At 33.2% G+C, this 22,656-nt stretch overlaps 2 protein-coding genes across 2 annotated transcripts in view; one reads left to right on the forward strand and one right to left on the reverse strand.

Moving 5' to 3' along the window:
* Window positions 1–4,101: 4,101 nt before the first annotated feature.
* Window positions 4,102–4,581, forward strand: LOC148938010 (uncharacterized). Its single transcript, XM_089082246.1, has one exon. The coding sequence runs from the start codon at window positions 4,102–4,104 to the stop codon at window positions 4,579–4,581; it is 480 nt and encodes a 159-aa protein (XP_088938372.1).
* A 10,832-nt stretch (window positions 4,582–15,413) lies between these two features.
* Atg14 (autophagy related protein 14) overlaps window positions 15,414–22,656 on the reverse strand; it is a 37,639-nt gene continuing 30,396 nt past the window's right edge. Inside the window, exons 2-10 of the mRNA XM_089082207.1 lie at window positions 19,978–20,548; window positions 19,663–19,768; window positions 19,303–19,384; window positions 18,990–19,227; window positions 18,643–18,830; window positions 18,410–18,566; window positions 17,903–18,079; window positions 17,689–17,827; window positions 15,414–17,601 (exon numbers count right to left, since the gene is read on the reverse strand). Of these exons, the coding sequence (XP_088938333.1) occupies window positions 17,440–17,601; window positions 17,689–17,827; window positions 17,903–18,079; window positions 18,410–18,566; window positions 18,643–18,830; window positions 18,990–19,227; window positions 19,303–19,384; window positions 19,663–19,768; window positions 19,978–20,423 (1,695 nt within the window). The 5' untranslated portion in view covers window positions 20,424–20,548 and the 3' untranslated portion in view covers window positions 15,414–17,439. The remainder of the gene's footprint in view (window positions 17,602–17,688; window positions 17,828–17,902; window positions 18,080–18,409; window positions 18,567–18,642; window positions 18,831–18,989; window positions 19,228–19,302; window positions 19,385–19,662; window positions 19,769–19,977; window positions 20,549–22,656) is intronic.

Below are 22,656 nucleotides of genomic sequence, written 5' to 3' on the forward strand. Positions count from 1 at the left end.
AATTCAATCTTTATTTAAAAACAAACAAAAAAATATTTATCTGCGAAATATGTCCCGTTTGCATCAACGACCTTGTGCCATCTTTCGGGTAGCTTGCGAATTCCTTGACGATAGAAGCTCACCTTCGAAGCGATAAAGTCATCAATGCATTTTCGTATCTCTTCAAATCTCACGAAATGTGTATCAGCCAAATGATGCTGCAACCGGAATAGGTAGTAATCGGAAGGCGCCATGTCTGGGCTATACGCCGCGTGCGGGAAAAGTTCCCAGTCTAACGTGTTACGTCCGGGGGACTTCACGAATTCTTCTCTTTCGGGAAGAAAAAATTAACGGCCGCTAACCCATAAACGGAGCACTTCGAACGATCTAAAGAAACCCTAAATAAACAAACTTTCTCTCGAGATATGTCTTACTATCAAAAAAATCCTTGGTAAACAGCCTTGTCGGCGCCGACAAGTTTACGACTTACCAATAAAAAATTAACATTAACAAAAGCAAATTCCTAACGGATAAGAAACGCGTTGGATCGTTCGGGGGTGACACTCCCCAAATTGGTGGGGAAACACAAAAAAAATGCCAGTTAAGAAGAAACGATTAGTGGCCGTTGGCGGGCACACCAATGAACGATTGAGGGTGTGAACTAGCGGGAAAATTTTTATTAACTAATTCTGTTATTCGCTGGGAAATCTGGAAATATAAAAAGAACCACAATTCACAGAACACCGCTCCCCTCCTTTCTCTATATTCACAATTTTCCTAAACTATCATTCGACAAGCCAACACGAAAATCCATCACGCCCTCAGATATTCCCACCCCTCCGGAACCCTTTAAAAACCGCGACTTGGAGCGGATCGCTCTCTTCTTCCTGCTTCATCGCAACATTCGTGGTCGGCACCATCCGAAATTATTACAGTTAGAATCTGTGCGCGACTTTATTATTTTCGAGTGATTCAACGATCCAGCCTAGCAATTGCATTCCTCGACCATCACCAGCGGCCGCTGCAACAAAAGTCCAAGTTTATCATTTTTCCCCCGCGGTAACTGGCAGTTTGGTTCGCGACCTCTTATTTACTTATTTATCTCGTTAAAACACTCCAACCTTCCAAATTGGCAAGCCGCCGATTAACTCGGTGAAGCTGCCTCCCCCGACTCCACAACTTTCTATTCCACAACCTTCTAACCTGGCAAGCCGCCGATTAACTCGGTGAAGCTGCCTCCCCCGATTCCACAACATTCCAACCTGGCAAGCCGCCGATTGATTCGGTGAAGCTGCCTTATCTCGATTCCTCAATTTCTCTCTTATCTGACTCTCATTTATATAGTGAACCAAACAAATGCCATTCGGAACGGACGAACGAAACGGGCATTGCGACACCGTCGAGAGAAAGCGAATAAGCGGATTCGTCGCGAAACCAGCCACGCCGAAGAACTCGCTGAGCGATTAATAGAAGTAGAGCCGGGACTAGCCAACATCTCGCTGCATCAGTACGCCTCCGCCCTCCGCTCCGCGGCCGAATTCGAGAACCAATGTACTCCAGAAAACTTCGATGTGGAGAAGTTTTTTTACCTCGTCCGTCAATTTCCTCGCTCTCCCACCCATCCACCTCCTGGCACCTTCTTCATCCCAAGAAAATTTAAACCCGACAAGCAATTTTGGGACCAAATCTTCAAACACGAAATAACTGATACCGTCCCTATGTATATTACCCGTGATCCTCTTCCCTACCTCGTCCCAATCAAGGCTTTCCGCACCGCGCACCCTAATCCTCCTCCACACCTGCAACCCGATCCCATAGACATGGTCGCGATCACCAACTTTTTGCCCCAATTAGAACAATTGGGAATATAAGTCCAGATTTTCCTTATCCGCGATTATTTTTTTTTTTATATTTTTTTATGTATAAGACTTTTCTTTGTAACGAATACCTCAACTCTTTTTAATGTACACGAACGGAATATTGTAATCCATTTTTATTATTTATTATTAAATTAGTTAATCAAAATTCGGTCTTAAATTTTTTTTCTCTCTCCTAAACTTGACCCCGCGCCATTCCCGGCTCCCTGAGGATCATACTAGGTCCATCCCTGGTCAAAGAGATTCGGTTCTCTGACCTAAAACGGACCACCGATAGCGCGGGCGCAGGCAAGGGTAATAACGTCGCCGACGCTGACCCGATCCCTGCCCCCTTAACGCGCGTTCGACTCGCGGATCGGCATCACGACGTCGTTCCGCGAGAACAGAGGTTCCGTGCGTCCACCCGAGTTCTCCTCCTCCTGACGAGAGATATTATCTTTCGTCCAGAACACGGACGTAACAAACGCAAAGATATCCTGATCCTGAGTCGCTTTCGCAACATATGATCGAGCATTGTCATGAAGCAAAATCACTTTACGACGTCCTTGGCCAGTAAATGGTCTCTTTTCTTCTAATGCATCGCTCAAATTGGTCAATTGTTGTTGGTAGCGGTCTGCCGTGATTGTTTTACCCGATTGTAACAACTCGTAATACAACACATCTTTCCAATCCCATCAGATACAGAGCAAAACCTTCTTAGCATGGATATTGAGCTTTGGCGTCGATGTCGAAGGTTGACTAGGGTCAACCCATGATTTTCTACGTTTAGGGTTATCATAAAGAATCCACTTTTCATCGCCTGTAATGATTTTGTGCAGAAAATCTTTTTTCCGGAACTTTGAAAGCAAAGTGAGTGCAGTGTCACGCCGACGATTTTTGTTGTCTTCGGACAATTCATGCGGAACCCATTTGCCTTCCTTCTGAACCTTTCCCATCGTATGTAAACGTACGGTAATGGTTTGCTGCGTAACGCCAAGCTGTTCTGCAAGCTCCTTTTCAGTTTGCGCAGAGTTTATATCCAGCAGTGCTTGCAATTCATCCGTTTCAATCTTTTGAGAGCGCGCGGTTCATCTTCAAGATTGAAATCTCCTTAGCGAAATTTTTGATACCATCTTTTACATGTAATATGACTTACAGCGTTCTCTCCATATGCAGCACAAATCATTGCAGTGGCTTCAGCAGCATTTTTCTTCAGATGAAACGCGAAGTGAATGGAAAATCAAATATGCTCTTTTGTTATTGCCATCGTGAACACTACTGATTTTTGAGGTTATGTGCATCAAACGCCAAACCGTATGACATTTTAGAAGGCCAAATGTCAATGCTTTAAAACCGCAAAAAGGTGGGAAGATATATAAAATTTAAATTGTTATTTCGGTTGTATGAAATCTAAAGCTCAGAACTTTTTTGTACACCTAATATATTATAATTAATTAAAAAAGATAGTAATTAATGTTATTTCATTATTTATTCATTAAAAATAACTTTAAAATCACGATTAAATGACAATATATTTATGACGATAATATTTCGTGACAAATGTTACGTTTATTTTACGTCATTTTTTTAGTACACTAACATCGAATGACAAAAAATGACCTTAAATCATAATGACGTTATCTTTCTACTTGGGATACGACAAATCATATCGAGAGACACGATCGTGGCTCGTCGCCAAGTGTAGTTTAGACGGAAGTCGGAGGAGATGCTTAGCCAGCGCCAGTAACTCCTGGCTGGGACAGCGAATACGCTACCTCGAGCGTTTCCGGCAAACGGATTTGGTGGATCGGATAGGAGAATCGGTTCTGGCCAGTAACTCCTGGCTGGGGCGGCGTACTCGCAACCTCTGCTTGGCGAATTCTCAATTTGGAATCGGAGTCGGTTTCGCTAAGCGAGCCCGGCGGATGTTTCCGAGGATCTATCTGTTTTCTGATCGGATCGGGTTTTTTATACCCTGCGGATCGATAATTCGGTGAAATTTGGTATCTCTTCGCGTCGATCCGCGAGTATTATTTTGCCGAACTAATTTGTAAGGACAAAATAACTTTGTTCGTTGCTTCTGATCTTTGAAACGCATTCGGGTTTCTCTGGGCGCGTCCGTGTATCTCCGCCGTGTCGCGCTACGTAGCGCAGATTCCCCGTACGGCCCGTAGGCTGTACTAATTATTTCGGTAATTTAAAGCGTTTATTGGCGCTTTGCGCCTTTTAAGCCGACGGGTGTCCGGTAGGATGATGATTCGGAACGATGCGGCGGGATGCATTGTCACAACTTAAGTGGCTTCATCAACTCGAGACCCCGTCCGGACGGTTGGGAAGATGGCTCTTCGAACTCCAGCAATACGACTTTGAGATCCGATACCGCAAGGGGACTCTCAATCAGGTGGCAGATGCTCTCTCCCGCGAGCCAAGTCTGCATCATAAGCCGGAATCCCCGCTATCCATGGTACCAAAGAGTCAGCACAGGGATCAAGACGCAGCCCACCGAGTGGCCCGACTAATCCGTGCAGGCCGCCTCTACCGACACATTCTCCACGACCTAGACTTTCGTGAAACATCAGCGGAGGAGCAATGGAAACAATGCGTGCCCCGAGAAGATCGGCCCAATGTAATACGACGGTTGCATGATGATCCGGTCTCCGGACATTTGGGAATAGCCAAAACTATTTCCCGCTCGCTCGGCTGTATTACTGACCAGGCATGTTCCATCGCGCAATACGGGCGATGATGCGTTAATTGCCTGGCACACAAACTGGTGCAGCAACCGCCCGCAGGCCACTTTGCCTCGGGCATCCCACGCACTACGGCCCTGACCCCCCCCCCCGTTCCAAACGCCGCTCGGGGCGCTGCCGACCCGCCGAGTAAAAGGCGCATCCCGTAGGGCGGAGCCACCCGCCTGATCTGCTTATCCCGCCAGCCCACGAGCTGACCTATATAAGGCACTGCACCGGTCAACAACCCGTCAATCGATACAGCGAGCCATAGCGAACGCCATGTCGAACGATACGGAGCGAGCAGAAACGCGTGATGAGGGAGCTGTTTGGCGAGATGTCCGACAGCTCAGAGGAGAAACTGCGATCGATCACTGTCCGATTACCGCCAGTGTCTCCAGTCGAACCGAGCGGCCAGTGGAGCGTCCATCTGCCCTGGCCCGGTATTTCGATCCAGCGGTCGGACGCCGACCGCCAACAAAAAGCGATCTGGCTGGCGTCGCCACCAGCCTATCGTGGTCCGTCTCGACGATGGAACCATCGTCGAAGTACTATTCCTGACGGCCACGATAGGCAAGAAATACCGCGCGACCAGCCCGACCGGCCGATGGGTCATCCGGTCGACCCTCGGGGCAGGCCATGAGCCATCCGCCGACTAGGTGCGATCACTCCACCCTCCGCGTCGTAAGAGGATGATATGACGGCACGCATGCCGTCACTAGTGTAAGGACCGACCACCAGTCTTAGAGCGCCACTATCCGTGTAAACCCCACCGTGGAGAACTCCCCCCCATCGAAAAATCGGAGAGGTAGGGGCAGCCGGAGCGGTATATAAGCCAGCTCGCCGGACAAGTCGGCACCAGTTCCCGTCTCGAGCGAGACCTCCTTGCTAGTCTTCCTTTCCAGACGAGACTACGGAGAAGAGTGCTACCTCTCCGAAATCAAGGTGCTACCGGCGTTGGTCTTTCCTAACTTTCCAGACGAGGTCACGAAGAAGGGTGCTACCTCTCTGAAGTTAGGGATTCTCGGCGTCGGTAGCGGGCTTGCGCACGCGCGCGCGACTGCCCTCGCTTGGACTTGTATATATTGTATATAGTTAGCTTGTAAGTCTATCGCTATCGCTACTCCGCTTCTGCTAACTTGTCTATAGTCTATAGTTACCGTTACTCCGTTTCTGCGATCCGTGTAAATATCGCTTCCCGCTTCGGCGGCCTCTGTTAGCACCGCTACTCCGCTTCGCAAACTTTGTATTTCCGCCTACCATTGTGAATATTATCGTGCGGAACATTACACTGCGCCTGAATACACACTCGCATTCACACACACACATACACACACACACACACACACACACACACACACGCGCGCGCGCGCGCGCGCGCGCATCCACCTATCTTCTGTATATATAATTAGTCTCTCAATAAAGCTTATATTTTGGTTAATTGCTGTGTGGTTAGTAAGCTCGAATCTCCCTCCTTCTTTCGAATCCTGGCACCGACGAGTTAATCCGCGACGTCGGGAAAGCTGCACTGTTACAGATATAATCAAAGTTTGTCCAGAGGGGTGCAATATAAAAATGTCCGCAGATAACATGCTTATATATGTAAATAGAGAAAGTAGCACGGATTTAGAAATAAAGATGAACACAGTATTCAATGTAGTTGAAACATGGATGAATATAAATAAGTTAAAAATGATTGCAGGAAAAATAAAATATATGATAGAGGTATAAGAAAGGAAGTGAAAGGTAACATTGTATTGAATTGCTTGGATGGAACTATAATAGAACATGTGGAAGTAATAAAATATTTGGATATAATTATAGATGATAGACTTAAATTTTATAATCATTGTAATTATATGTTAAAAAAGATAAGGAAGAAAACAAACTTCTTAAACAGAATAGGTAACTCGATATCGATGTATACTACTAGATGTATGATATATAAAGCAATTATAGCGCCGCACTTTGAATATTGTGCTACATTGTTGCAATGAGAGAAACTCATTTATGTAATTTATAAAAAGCACAGAATCGGGCTATGAGAGTTATTTTACAATGTAATAGGTATACTAAAGTAAGAGATATGTTGCAGGCGCTACAATTTATGTCGATAAAATAGAGATTACACTATAATGTATGCATATTCATTTTTAAAATTCTGAATAATTTATTACCGGAATAGTTAAGAAGAGATAAGTATAGGGTAGTAGGAAGTGAGGGAAGACACGACAAGCAGGCAATATTGAAATTCAACTTAAAAAAATAACTAGTGCACAAAAGAGCATGTTCTGAGGGATTAAGATTGTATAATGCATTATGTAAAGCAATGTACAGGATTGATAAATTTTAAATAAAAGTTAAAGGATTATGTGTTAAATGGAATAGAATAATTGTTTTCGTTGTTGTTTTGTTTGGCGTTAATTTCAATTCTAATTATATTAGTGTTGTATTAGTTATTAGCATTAGTTTAGTATTAATATTAATATTAGTTTTTGTTTGTTAAAGTAGCTCAGAAGGCTAATAAAGATTAATCTCTTTCTCTCTCTCTCTCTCTCTCTCTCTCTTTCTCTCTCTCCTCCCTCTCTCTCCGCCCTATTAAAAAAATCTTAAAGATTAGAAAGTACATAGCCAAAACAAACGTTTTGATATTTTTGTAATAAATTATCGATTTATTTTAATTAATCGATTAAATTTATTTAATTAAAATTATAATAAGTGTTCCAAGTAAGCCCCTTCTACTTTGATACATGCTCTTGCTCTTTTCTGTATGTTTTGCGTAGCTCTTTGAAACTTATTATTAATCTTATTTAAAGATATTGTCCGCCGTTATCTTAATGAAAAGTTTTAAGAATGGTTCGGGAAAGATTCAATAACTCCGTGGTCTGCTCAATCTCCAGACTACAATCTATGCGACTTTTCTTTCGGGAGCAAAAAAAAAGTATTGTTGTATACAAATATCGAGACAGCGGATGAGATGACAGAATTAGTATTCCGTATTATCGAGAAAATCAATAATGATAAAGTTCAAAGAGCTACGCGAAACATACAGAAAAGAGCAAGAGCATGTATCAAAGTAAGAAAAGTTCACTTTGAATACTTATTACAATTTTAATTAAATAAATTTAATCAATTAGTTAACAATAAATCGATAATTTATTACAAAAATATCAAGACACTTATTTTAGCTATGTACTTCCTGTTCTTTAAAACTTTTTTAACAGAATGGAGAGAGGGGGAAAAGGAAGAGAGAGAAAGAGAGAAAGAGAGAATTGAATGAGATTGATGACTACAACTGCCTCGCTCACTGTCGGCGTCGTTCTCCCTCCGTGTAATTCGTCTATTACGCTTTGCTCCGTCCCTGCTTTCCCTGTATAGACGGGCGTCGATTCATTAATTTTAACAATGTATAATAACAAACAAAAAGCTCAGATCAAAAAATGACTCAGGACTTTTTGATTTGGATTCTTGTCCTATATCTCATGGTATACACCATATGTTTTTTTAGTTACATCCTGTATATAAAACTATGAAGGCTTTTACATAAAATAAATAATAAATAAGGCTATGTTATAAATTATTTCTCGATTTATCAATTTTAGACATCCATGAAATATCGTGTTATTTTATAAAATTTTATTCTATATTTCATAATCTCTTTCAAAATATTTATGTATATTAGATATTATGTAAGTGTATTACATATATAACACACTTATAATATATGTAAAAAATAAAAAAACTTCAAAAGAAAAAATCAAAAGAATTTATTTTGTGCGTGCGTGCGTGCGTGCGTGCGTGCGTGCGTGCGTGCGTGCGTGCGTGCGTGCGTGCGTGCGTGCGTGCGTGCGTGCGTGCGTGCGTGGTGCGTGCGTGCGTGCGTGCGTGCGTGCGTGCGTGCGTGCGTGCGTGCGTGCGTGCGTGCGTGCGTGCGTGCGTGCGTGCGTGCGTGCGTGCGTGCGTGCGTGCGTGCGTGCGTGCGTGCGTGCGTGCGTGCGTGCGTGCGTGCGTGCGTGCGTGCGTGCGTGCGTGCGTGCGTGCGTGCGTGCGTGCGTGCGTGCGTAATAGACCTTTACAAAGTGATTGGCACAACGTAAATTAGCGCGTAAATTAATTAAATATGCAGTAAATTGAATATTATATACTTTTGTAAATATTTCTATTTCCATTTATCTATATTATTTGTTTAAAGACTCAAGCTGTATAAAAGTTTCCGTGGTGACTTTAGTAATTGCAGTAGTCATTGAAACAATACCCGGGATTATATATCTAAGGGAATCTATATTTCGAAAGATCACAAGATTTATATTTGTTTTAGAAGTATGGCTGATACTTAAATGCAGTATCAATAGTGAACATACTTAACTAAGTTTTATGCAAATTATTGATTTGCGAATTAAGCCAGTTAATAATTTTAATGGAATAATAGTACAAGTAAAATATCAACTACGAAGGGACTAAGGATAATTATAAATATTTTTAATTTTAATACGCACTCTTATTATTCTGAACAATATTTTATTTAGAATAAGAAAAAAAGTCGAACAAACAAGATACTTTATATGTAGAAAACATTTGTATGATTGATGGCATATTTCAGGAGAAAATGTAAAACAGATTGCATAATTTACACATAATCGTAATTGATTATTTAATTTTTTCAACATTGATTATTTTTATAATTATTACTATCGTTGGATTTTGTAAATTTTTTTTCATGCAGGGAATAAAAAAATATAGTACACACAGTTATTATAAGAGGGATATTAAACAGATGTTAAAAATTAAATGTACAAGTTGGAATAAAAAATAGAAAATTAAATAATATAAAGTCTAATCAAGAAAGAAGACGTAAGTTTTAATATATTATAAATATGTAAAAAAATGTAGAGAGCATAATATGTTATTATGTATGCATTTATTTGAAGATACTTTAAAAAGGAATAATATCTTTGAATATTTAATTATTGTGAAATTTTACACAATAAACTATTATACATTTTATACCGCTTGCATAGCTCTTTCACATGCGAACATGATTTAACGTTATATTTTATCAATAATGTATTTTTCCTTCAACACTGTACAAAAAATTCTGTATTTCAATATTTTCTGTAATTCATACATCATAAAGCGAGATTTTCAAACTTGAAAAGAATTTAATAGAGAATTTTTGTCATATCCTCTCGCTATGTTGATAAAAAAGTGTATAATATTGCTATGTACAATTATATATTTTTGTAGATCTAGAAAAGATTAGCGCTCAGAATATATATCTATGTCTCTGATCGGTATTTCCTATTCTTCGTTTATAATCAGTTCTTAGTGTTTATGGAATTATCAGCTCAATGTACTTCATAAAACTTCAGAAATTTTTTACACAAGAAGAGTAGGAAAAAACTGAATATTAGTTTTAAAATTATCAATTTTATATATATGTATGTATGATATGTATATATATATATATATATATATATATATATATTATATATATATATATATAAAAATATATGCACACACACACACACACACACACACACACACACACACACACACACACACACACACACGAAAGAGTTATCTGAAAAATAGTGTATTAATATTTTCTTATTAATATTAATATTTCCTTCAAGTAATTTTAAAAATGAAAAGTTATAATACTTAGCAAGGAAGCCTTGAGTTTAGTTTCCTATTAATGTTATTTTGTAAACTTTTCATATGACATTTTATATTTGACTATTCAATCATAATTAAATTATTTTTAAATACAGAATAGAATTAAAAATAATTATTAAAATATTTAATGTACATTCAGAAATACAATAATTATCGAACTTACGCGCGCGCATATATACATTCACATGTACAAAATTCAAGCATATTGTATACAATTCAATCGAAAGTAAAACATATATGTTATCACAAATATGTGTACACACGCGCGCGCGCAAATCAGTTTTGTGATTAATGAAATAACGCATATCAAACATTAACCTATTTATCTTCAAATTTTATAATTCACACATATGAAAATATGTTTTTGAAAAGAAAGTGGAAACTATACATCAAGGTCAACCTCGTAAATACAATAAAGTATACATACCGAAATACATTACCATTTCTGGTTATAAAGTGGAATATCCTGAAACTAACAGAATTAATGCGCAATTTATCATCTGTTTTTTTTTTTAAAGTAATATATTAGAAATAAATATATAATCTTATACAGAGAACGAATTAACTCTCTATTTTTACTAACAATGTCTCTTAAATAGAATTGTGAAGATACTAATATATCTCGATGGTACTTCAAATTTTTTTCTTTTAAATCTAACACGAAAGTTTATGGGGTTGATGAGTTTTCTCGGACGAATAATGCCGAGATGTGTGTAGAGGGAGGGGAGGGTGGTACAGTTACAATCATCTTTGCTGAATCTGAGCAAGTCTTTCCTTCTATTATTATTAGTTATAATGAAGAAATAAATGCATCCCAAATCATTGGAGTAGAGTGACTTATCGTAAAAAATCTCGTAGTTTTTCGCGACCTGTCAATCATTAATACCGTAATAATATGTTTCTTAATTTTATTTAAAAAAGTATTAGATTTTCAAGATTTACAAGACGAAGATTGTGAATTACAGATATATATATATATAAAACTTTATAATTTCTCAAAATGATTGAAGTCTAATTACAAATATTATATAGAGTGTATCTATATAACTATAAACTTAAAAATAATTTAATAGCTGAATATCTCCCTTTGCTTTTGTGGCTCACCTAGTGACAAAGGTATAATACCTATTAGTATAATACCTATTAATGGTATATAGTTTCAATTCAAATATTGCATCCATAGGACTGTACAGATATGCTTTTAAATGAAAAATTATATTTCGTGGCATAATCTTAATTTAATAATATTTTACAATATAATATGGGATTATTTAAATAATTAAAGTAAGCCACTTGTTTTGTAAAGATTTGAATTAGAATTTTAACATGAATTATTATCTTCCTGTAACAATGAATCTTTTTTACATATAGTCCTATTCTGCACAATAAGTAATCAACGTTATTGAGCCAAATATTTCATGAAATTAGAAAGAATTATACTAAATATAATCATTAACTAAAACAGCAAGGATTGCTTTTTTATGTAATTATACACACACACCACACACACACACACACACACGCGCGCGCGCGCGCGCGTGTGTAAAAAAATTTATATGTGTAATTTGTATATGTGCTTGTCGATTACTACCAATGTTTTTCAAACATTTTAACATTTGTATTCTACAGAATAGGACTATTAAGATGAGAAATTGTATAAAATATATACTTTCATGAAAACAAAAACTAGTGTTTTATTAATGTCACTGTTAGATACAATTATGTATCAATCAAGTTCAAATGATATAATCGAAGTAATGAAATAACTATAATACTGCATTTATTTTTTGTGATCTTATAATTGCTCTAAATGTTATTTACAATATTAATTATAAGATTATGGGAAACTCATATTTATTAATTTTATTGTTAAAAAATTGTAATATCGTACATATTCTATTATTATTATTATATAATCATTTTAAATCTTAATTGTGTTTACATGATATTGTGTTTAACTTTTTTAAAATTTTGCAAAAATTAATATCAAATAAATATCTTTCTCTAATATTTATCTATTATATTAATGTTTCACGAATGCAACATACTTGAAAGATTCTTTCATTTTTTATATTTATTCGATTATTATTATCGAATATCTATTTGATTATTATTTCTTTTAATGAATCATCGTTGTCACATGTTTTTATCGTAATCAGAAATTTGATTAAACAATTATTCATTTAATTTTTCTAAATCTTATAAATCTTCTTGATGAATTTGGAATAAAATAAATGTTGTACATTATCTCTTTATTAATCTATTACGAATTATTCTTTAATCTTTTTATAAAGTTTTTTCAGCCTTTCCTCATTCTTTTATTGAATCAGAACACAAGTCTGCCAGGGACATACAGATCCCCACTGACCAAGCTAATAACAACTATTAAAGTTTTGATATATCACAGCTTCTACTTAATCTTTCTTTTTCCGATTTAATTGTAGGACAAAGTAAAAATTATATATATTGCTATTCTCAAATGCGGCGTTTGAATCATACAGAGTTAAGGAAATAAAAAAAAGAGTTAAGGTCTTACAATAAGCGCCTGTCGTATATTGCAGAATTTCAGCGGTTTAAATGCGGTGATACATTATTTTAGATATATTAATTATAGTCATTGTATTCGTCGACATAATTGTACAATACCTGTCTATGTTTATTGTACATAATACGCAATTAAAATGATTTGATGGGAACAAATCTTTTATTTTTCATAAGTAAGCGTGTGTGATTACACTTTATCTATTTCTTTAAGCAATTAGTTAAATATAAAATACCTTGTTAATTATTATGTTATATTATCGCAACAAATTAGGATTATACCATTTTGAATAATGTGACTTTTTTATAGTGTTTCGAAAAAGAATCGGATAACAGCAAAAGTGACAATGGTCTATTACACAAATAGAATAGATACCGAATGCGGATATTCCGCGAGTTCTACTTTCTTTTTTATAAAAAGATTATATATGTGTTAGCCATAGTATATCATTGTAATTAATTACAAAATATTCGTATAACAGGATGGCAATAAGCATGTGTGATAAAGTTATCAATTATTATCTCCATCAAAAAAAAAGAACAAAGTAATTTGAATTAATGACATAGCTCTTAATGAAAATTTCAGACTACGTTTTTTTGTATTAATATTATATACGTTATTTTTTATTTAAAATACGTTTTCCCTAGAAATATGCTATTGATGTTATTAATAATTAGCTGATATAAGATATAAATGTTTGATGTCCACGTAATATTTGTCCATATAACATTTGTTTGATAAAATATTTTCAAATAATATTTATATAACTCTATTATTTAATTTATCTGAAGACCACTTTATAATTATGATTAAACGATGATTATATTAACGATGAAAATGCAATATTTTATTTTAGAAAATAAAATGTAAAATACAGAATTAAAATCATTTAAGAAAAGTATACACAGAATTTTGAATCTTTAAATAGATATCTAATGGTACAACTTTTATGGTACACGTTTTTAAATAATCTAAGATTTTCCATTTAACTAATATAATATTTCCTTTTTCTATTATTATTGATATTTGATAATAGTCAAACACTAATATATTTTCGTGTTATATTTAATATAAAGAAACAGTAGTTATTAATATTTATAGATGATAAATTATTGATATTTCATTTATATAATTTACATTATTTATTTGTACTAAATATATTATAAAGTGTATTATTACCATATAGCGATATAACAAGCTATAGTTTTATTAATCAATGAAATATTTGTATCGCAAAGATATAAATAATGTTGAAAATAGTGAAAATTAGATTAATAATTTTGGAGTCAAGAAAATTTCAAATTAGCAATTAAGAATTTTAAAAAATTTGAATTTAGATTGTCATATAATATCAATCATTATTCTGTGATGTTTTAGACAAAAAAAGTTAAATATAAAAATATTTCATATTTAATTTAAAACTATGCAATTATTTTTGTTTATAAAAAAATAAATTATTTATATACGTAATATTTAAATTATTTATATATGTAATATTACCAAATTAATTCAAAAATACTGAATGTCAAAAATATGTGTATACTCATAAAAAAACAATATAATATGCACGTGACTGTTATATTTTTAGAAAAAGATGTGTGCAAAAATTAAAGTACTATATAATGATGTGATTACAGAATTCACAGAGCAGTTAGTGTATACAATACGTATACGTATACGATTTCGTATATGCGAAATTGAAATAGACTGGCCAATCCAAAAATGGTGAAAATGAGATATCTATTATCAAGAATCATAATGGAGTACTATACAAGCAGAGACTGTGCAGAGTGGTAATTGAATAGTGTCAGGTTGTCACATTTATTTTGTGTGATATTAAAGGAATACATCGTACAAAGCGTTTTTTTTTTTTGTTTAGCTAAGGATAGAATGGAGAAAGATTTGAAAAATTCTTTTAATATATATCTCATACCTACATTTTTTATTTCTTTTATACATTGAATTATACATGAAATATATCTTCATAATGAATGTTTTTAATGAAATTTTATTAATCTCAGCAAAGAGATGGTTGTAACTTTGAAATAAAATTATGTTACATAATCGATAATTATGTAAAGAATTAAATATTATAATGTTACTCTTATTAAATTAGAAAACTCAGTATTGCTCGTGAAGTTAAAAAGGCTATTCTAAAATTTTACATATTTTTTTTGTGCATATAATTTTGTTGATATATGTAGAATTATATTTTATTTTAATGAAAACATGAGCATTTACATTATTTAGTATTTACATAAAAACATAATATATATTAAATGTAGAAATTGATGTATTTATTTGGTACTGTTGTATGATTATTATACGCATAACAGGCTTTTCAAGGCATAATTAATTTTTTTATACTATATTTGGTTGTATTGCTCTTCTGACGCAGTTAAAATAATTTTATTCGATCATAAACAAAATAAATTTTTTGCTTTTTATATAAAAATAGAAACCAATGCTTATATGTTCCTTTTCCTTTTATATAAGACTTATTTATCCAGCAACTTGTTATTTGGAGTTACCTGTGCCAATTCATTTTATGTATTCGCTCAGTATGTGCGTGCGTGCGTGTGTACATATATAATATATATATATATATATTTACGAATAAAGTATTACAGATTACTTTTACATATTTATTCCAAAATATTGAAGAAGATACAAAAGATTTAAAATGGTATGGACATATTATTATCGATATATTTAAAAAGTATGCAATTTTTCTTATTGATATTACTTAAATAGCAATAACAATAAAAAAACAGATCCTAGTTTATTCGAGATATCACAATATATCTTTGTTCAATAAAACATAGCCATTTTTATGATAATAAGATAAAAAACTGTATATTCGCCCATCCACGTACAATCCACATATGTAATATACTTACACTATTTCATATATTTTTACAATTTAAAAAATGTGATTCAAATTGTTGCGCTTTGTAATCCACTGCCATCGTTTCTATAATATATATAACTTAAATCTAATCTAATTTGAAATATATTGGTAACGCTTGTTTTAATGCTACAAACAACAATGGTCAAAATAATAATTACACACATACATACATATACATATATACATTATTAAATAAGATATACATTTGTGCTAAATCATATATCAGGTGAATTCATGTTTGTCAACATTTTAATATTGTAATCTGTCTATTTGTGAAATTATTTTTTTCTACTTATATGTTTATAAAATTTTGTAACATTATTCAGAAAATTGGATATATGAAAATTATGCTAATTATTATTAGTATTGTAATGAAAAAGTATTTATCTATTTATAATGTCGTTTTTTCGCGTCTTTATTTTTGTACTATTCAAAAAATGACTTAGGAAATTTATAACGGAATTTCAACATTTGATGATGTTTTATAGAAAGCATTTCTCATCATAATTATGAAATAGATTATGCTTACATTTATTGATTTTATATTCATCGACAAATTATTAATTATTTTCATCCTAGTCTTCTCCATCAAATGACCAAGAATAAATTACTATTTTTTAATATAAGAAATATGAAAATCAATGCATTATATAAAAATAAAATAAGATTATTGTATACTAAATAGACTAAATATTTAATCTGGAAAATCATATTATTAACTATCTACTTTTGTAGAATGTGTGCTAGTTTCTTATGGATGATCATATATTCTACAATGACCACAATATTATTTATTGATGCTCTTTTGATATAGTTAATATAATCAAATTCAGTTAATATATTTCACAATTCTCTTTTCGCTTATACTATTAAGTATGAAATTTAATAAAATCTATTTCTATATTTATAGTAGAAAATATATTACATAATAAATCATATAATAAATAATATATGTATTATTCACAGTTTACTGAAACATTTTAGTACTTATTTAGAATATATCAAATAAACAGGATTTATCTCGCATTATTTAGCAACAAACACTTTACATTATATTATTGCAATTAAAGTTTTTCTTCTTCGAACAGAAGCAAAAAATTAGTTACAAACTCAAGATACCCAAAAACTTTTACATAAGATGTCAAATATGTTAATGATATATTTAATATAGAGAAGCATATCTTATTTATGTGAATAATCACATCAAATACGATGAGCATAGAAAAGGCAGTCATTGCATACTTATATATTCTACCATAATTAATTCTATATAAATATATGCCTGTGCTAATACATCCTGTTTTATAAAATTATTAATATACATTTACATACATTTATATTAACATACTATTAATATACATTTTAATATATTACAATTTATTATTTTCGTGGTACAATATAAAATGTCTGTAAATTTATTAAAACAACCATAAGTTTTCTAATCTTTTTTTACTTTAAATTCGAGCTAAATTAGATATTAGATCTAACAGAATCTGTCACAATGTATTTGAACTATTTTGAGTGTTAAATGTAAGTTAAGAAAGTCACATATTTACATGTTGATTTTAAATCACATCTCCATATCTCCACAATATATAAATATTATTATATATAAATATCGCTTCATTTTACATTTACTTCAAAACATCTCTTCAGAGTTTCTGTTCTTTGACTTGAAATTCGAATATACAATACCTGTACAGAATACCTGCACAGAAAAAAACTTACTAGTCAAAAGGAAAAAAATTATTTATTAGTCCAACCTCGCCAAATCGATGCGATACTGGCTGCTGCACTTGTTACCAAGCCACCAGCGACACTCTGATGCACTTGCATACTAGAAGACTGCTGACTAATCATCGCTCCAGAGACAGGTACTGCCATTTCAGGACAAGCGATACTTGGTACCTATATACATATAGTACCACATGAATATAATACAATATATAATCATGTTCTTATTGTTCGAGACTCATAAAAACATATATAACTTACAGAAGTGTGACTTACAGCCTCCCAACCCCAACACAAGTCTTCTTCATCGGAAGCTGAATCATCGCTGTTTTCCAAATCAGGAACTAATTGATTATGAAGTTGTGCTATTATAGATGGATCAACTTCCATTGGTCCAATTCTATGATACATAGTACATAATTTTTTAATAATTTTTTTTATAAACTTAATTCTGTCTGTTAAAGTCATGAATTACCTTCCGAGGTCACTAATTTCAGTATTGAGTAAATGTATCAAGTTTTGCAATGTATGCATGGGATGTAAAACATCTATTTTTGTATTTTGTGTAAAACACAAATGTAATACATTACTATTTAGCCTTGCTACTTTCCTAGCAAATTTTTGGTCCGACAATTCATTCCCGCAAAACTCTCTGAAAGAACATAAGTAGGATAAAGAAACTGTTTATAAACAGCTTATGTTAATATGTGTTTGTGCATTTCATTATCTAAAACTGAAAATAAATATTCAAAATATCTAGCATTTATCATATATAGTAAATGCTAGATATCCTCGATATTTTTAGTTTTAGATAATGAACAAAATAGTTCAGGATTTTTCGACTTTTTTACAAGGAATAACGCTATATAATGAACAAGTGCTATTTGAGTTACACACACGCGCACACATAATAAAAAATAAATAATAAAAAGTTTTTGTGTGTGTGTGTGTGTGTGTGTGTATAAAAAGTTTTTATACATACCCACAGGTAAGTTTGTATGGTAATTTTACATTAACATAATAGGCAAGAACATTAACCAGTTGTGTAGCATATGTCAAAGCAGCACTAATATTATACGCCGGATTGTGCATTGCATTTTCTTTGTTCGCACCTGGTACTCCATCTTTATTTGCTGCAACTACATATAATATGGTTTATATTACAATTTATAATTACGCATAACATTGTTAATCAAAATGAATAAATGCAATTACCCCAAAGAGAGTAAGCGCTGTAATCTCCCGTTGCTGGCAACGTTGGTTCAACTATACAGTGATGGATTTCTAAAGAACTTTCTTTTTCACTGATCCATCTACCTCGAACATATGACGTACCTGATGCATCTGCTAATGCACTAGTAAGGATGTCTGAAGTGGCACTGTCGCTGTCCTCGTTGCATAAGCTATAAATAATAATTATTTTAACATTAAATTTGATGATTTAATATTAAAATTTTAATATTAAAAATTTTAATTAAATATTAAAATTTTAATTAATTTTTAATTTTAATATTAAATCTTGTATATTTAAATTTCTAAAGAAATATTTAAGGATCTGATACCTTCTATTTGGCTGGATCTTAGATAACGGAAAAATATACTGAATTAATTGCTTAGCAGCAGTTTTAATAACTTTCTTTAGTTGCTCCCGTTTTCTTTCCACGGCTTCCTTCTGCTTTTCCTGTTTAACTTTTAGACCATTAACATAACGATGTAATTTTTCTATTCTATCCTCATGCCGTGGCACTCGCAGAGTCAACTGAGAGTTGACGTCTTTCAAAACATTTAAACGTTCATTACCTATATGTAAAAAAAAGATCAAATAATTAATAAAAAAGTGTATAGAATAAATCAATTGTAAATTTTAGGTCTCACCTCTATTGATGCTCTGTCTTGTTTCATTTACTAAAGATTGAAGTAGTCTTACTCTTTCTTTACAAGTGTTTATATCACAAATCTGAAATTACAAAAATTTGAGATATAAAACATTATATTACTGAGTAAACATGTTGCATAAAAAAAAATATTCTACTTGATGATAACACAATATATTTGTTTGACTTATATGATAATTTTTTATAATAATTTTTATTTAATCATATTAAAATATTAAATTTGAAATTAGATTTGAAAATTCCCCTATATGCATGTATTGAAATGAATGTATAAACAACATGTATATATTATCTTCTTATGGATGTAAGAGCTTCAGAATAAAAGATAATTATTTTTTACCAGCTTGTCTCTTTGCTTGTGCCTCTCGAGAGCTTTCGTGCACTTCTCCTCTAATTGTGCTCTAGCAGCCTTCAATCGTCCGAGCCGTGTCTGTTTGTCTGCAAACCTAAACATCATCAGTAATTATAACCATGGTTCGAGCGTGTTACCGTCGCTCCAGACGTCTTACTAGATAGTTAAAATGTATTCTCAGAAATAACGCATTTGGAAAATCCCCACTTGGGGGACTCGATTGCATATTAAAAATGAAAAAAAAAAAACGGCGACACGTTACTCCATTTGTAGAAAGGCAATGAAAGGAGGAAACAAACGCACCGTTCCGAGTAAACGGTGTTCGAATGTATAAAATCCCCGTTCTGGACACACTGGCGGCAGTAAAAAATTCGACGGCTGTTATGGCACAATGGGCACTTGAGCAAGTTCATGCTCAAGCGACTCGACGCGTCCTCCAGTTCAGATGAAAGCTGAAAATCCGCGGGCGCGGTGCAAGAGCCGTCAGAGCTACTCGTCGCCATAATCAACGACAGCAACAGCGGCAACAGCGACAGCAACAGTAACAGCAACAGCAACAGCAACAGTAGCAGCAGCAGCAGCAGCAGCAGTGGTAGCGAGTAGCAACAGTAACGGGTAAACGACAGGCCCTCCTCACCCTCCGACTGGCTTGTGTTATGTTGTGCCTCATCAGCTGATTCGCAGTTGTTTACTCGTGTCGCCGCGTCGCGCCGCTCCGTACATTCCTCTCCCTCTCCACCGCATTCCATTTCTTTACATCAACGTTCGTCAAATTCAAGGCTGCGTTCCATAACTTACTGGCAGTACTGCCAGCATGACGTCATTATAGTGTGCTATGCAAGCGTTCCATTTTTACTAGTTCACTAGCGCTGTACTGTGAAATTATGGAAACGAAACGAGATTGAATAGTATTGCGTACAACTGCATATGACACTGTCACATAATATAAGAAAATGGAAAAAGTTTTTATAATTGATAATATTGCACATATAATGGAATCAAGTAGCGGTGAATCTGATAGTAACTCTGTATGTAATGGAGGAAATGTTAATAATATTAAAGAAAAGTAGATCAAATTCTATACCTAAAATACGTTGTAGAAGATGTAGTATCTCGATATACAAATAAAGAATTTAAAACTCACTTTTGGTATATTTTTATAATCTTTTATTCTTTGTAGATACGATAAACTGTTTTTGTAATTTTACTAAAATATATTTATTTTAGATTACATCGGAATACATTTTTTTTATATTGGAATTAATAAGGCCAATCTTAGAAAAGAATAGAAAATCAGATAGACGATCTCTCTTGAAAAGCAATTAAAGCAATAATTTCGCATATAATAACGTTTATACAAATTTGGTGTAGCGCGAATGATCGAATCTGCTATAATATATCAAACTTTATTTTTATCTCGCAATGCTTTTTGTGCGTTTTCTTTATTTATTATTATTTTATATTGAATATTTGTTTCTGCATCAAGTAGAATTAACTTTTCTTTTTCGAACGTCGCCATTTTGTACTGTGATTGCTGCATCTTTTTGGATACGTTCCTTTATTCACTCCGAATACTGTCAGGTTGGTATCCCATGGCGCGGAAATCCACAGCAAAACGGAACGCGCAAACCAATCACAGCAAAAGAACGAACAGAATGAACGAGTTTTCTTTTCTTTTAGTTCTTTCGCTGTGATTGGTTTGCGCGTTCGGTTTCCCAGTAGATTTCGCACCATGGGACACCAGCCTCAGCATTACGAATAGCGTTCCGATATAGAGAGTAGTGCACTCCGAAAGTATTGCCTTGAATTCTATGAGTACGTCATCGATTTTGACGTACTTCCTATTGCGGCTATTGCAATCAGCGAAGTAAAGCAGTTAGAGCACAAAGATGGCTGTTTTCATGGAGATTGAAATAACCTTGATTGATATTGAAAAAAATAAAGCGTATAATATGAAATAATATAATATAATGAAATTATTATGATATTATATAATTTATACAATTATTTATTATTATTATTTATTATTTTTTATTATTGTTATCATTAATATTAATATTATTATTAATTTTTTTATTATTTATTATTTATTTATTTTTTTATTATTATTAATTATTTTATATTATATTTAATATATATAATAAAATTATATTTTTTTTAATATTACATATGCTAGCCATTTTCAGTTGGAGCTTGAAAATATATTGCAACTGCGTTTCGTTTTATAATCTTGAAGCAGTAAAAAGCGTACGAAACTAAAACGATACACTTCCATTACATATCATGACGTGATACTCGGAGTGAATAAAGGAACGCATTCTTTAGCTACAGTAGCTGCAGAAAGTGACGACAAAATTTATAATATCATTATTCTATCGTAGTGCTATCGCAGCACACTGGAATGAATTTCGGAACGGCATTACAGTACTGACAGTGAGTTACGAAACGCAGCTCAAGTCTATTCCTTCTCTTTTATTCTGACGTCATGCAATGATTTCCAATACGGTTCTATTACTACCGCGATCCATCAAGGAAAATATTTCTTTCTTTTTTTTTCTTTCTTTTATTTTTTCTTTCTTTTTATTCTGATTCTTTTAGAATATAACATCATTCGGAAATCATCTTTCAATTCTTTTTTTTAGCTTTTGTTTTTTATTAGCAGTACTGTCAAAATGACGTCATAATGATATAGTGTCATAGGGTGCGTTCCTTTATTCATTCCGAGTGCTCATACTACGATGTAATGGAAGCGTACTGCGGCTGTCGTTCTGGTTTAGTTTCGTGCGCTTTTTAACTACTTCAAGATTATAAAGCGAAACGCAGTTGCAGTATGTTTTCTAAAACTCCAACTGAAATAATGGTTGGCATATCTAATATTTAAAAAAATATAATTTTATTATATATATTAAATATAATATATATATTAAAAATAATTAATAATAAAAAATAAATAAATAATAAATAATAAAAAATTAATAATAA

The sequence above is a fragment of the Pogonomyrmex barbatus genome, unplaced genomic scaffold (assembly GCF_055798465.1).
Source record: "Pogonomyrmex barbatus isolate J1 unplaced genomic scaffold, ASM5579846v1 scaffold1, whole genome shotgun sequence".
In the NCBI taxonomy this organism is placed as follows: domain Eukaryota; kingdom Metazoa; phylum Arthropoda; class Insecta; order Hymenoptera; family Formicidae; genus Pogonomyrmex; species Pogonomyrmex barbatus.

What these genes read in the sequence shown, in the direction of transcription:
- LOC148938010 (XM_089082246.1), top strand. Translation starts at nt 4,102, where the DNA reads ATGCGGCGGGATGCATTGTCACAACTTAAGTGGCTTCATCAACTCGAG.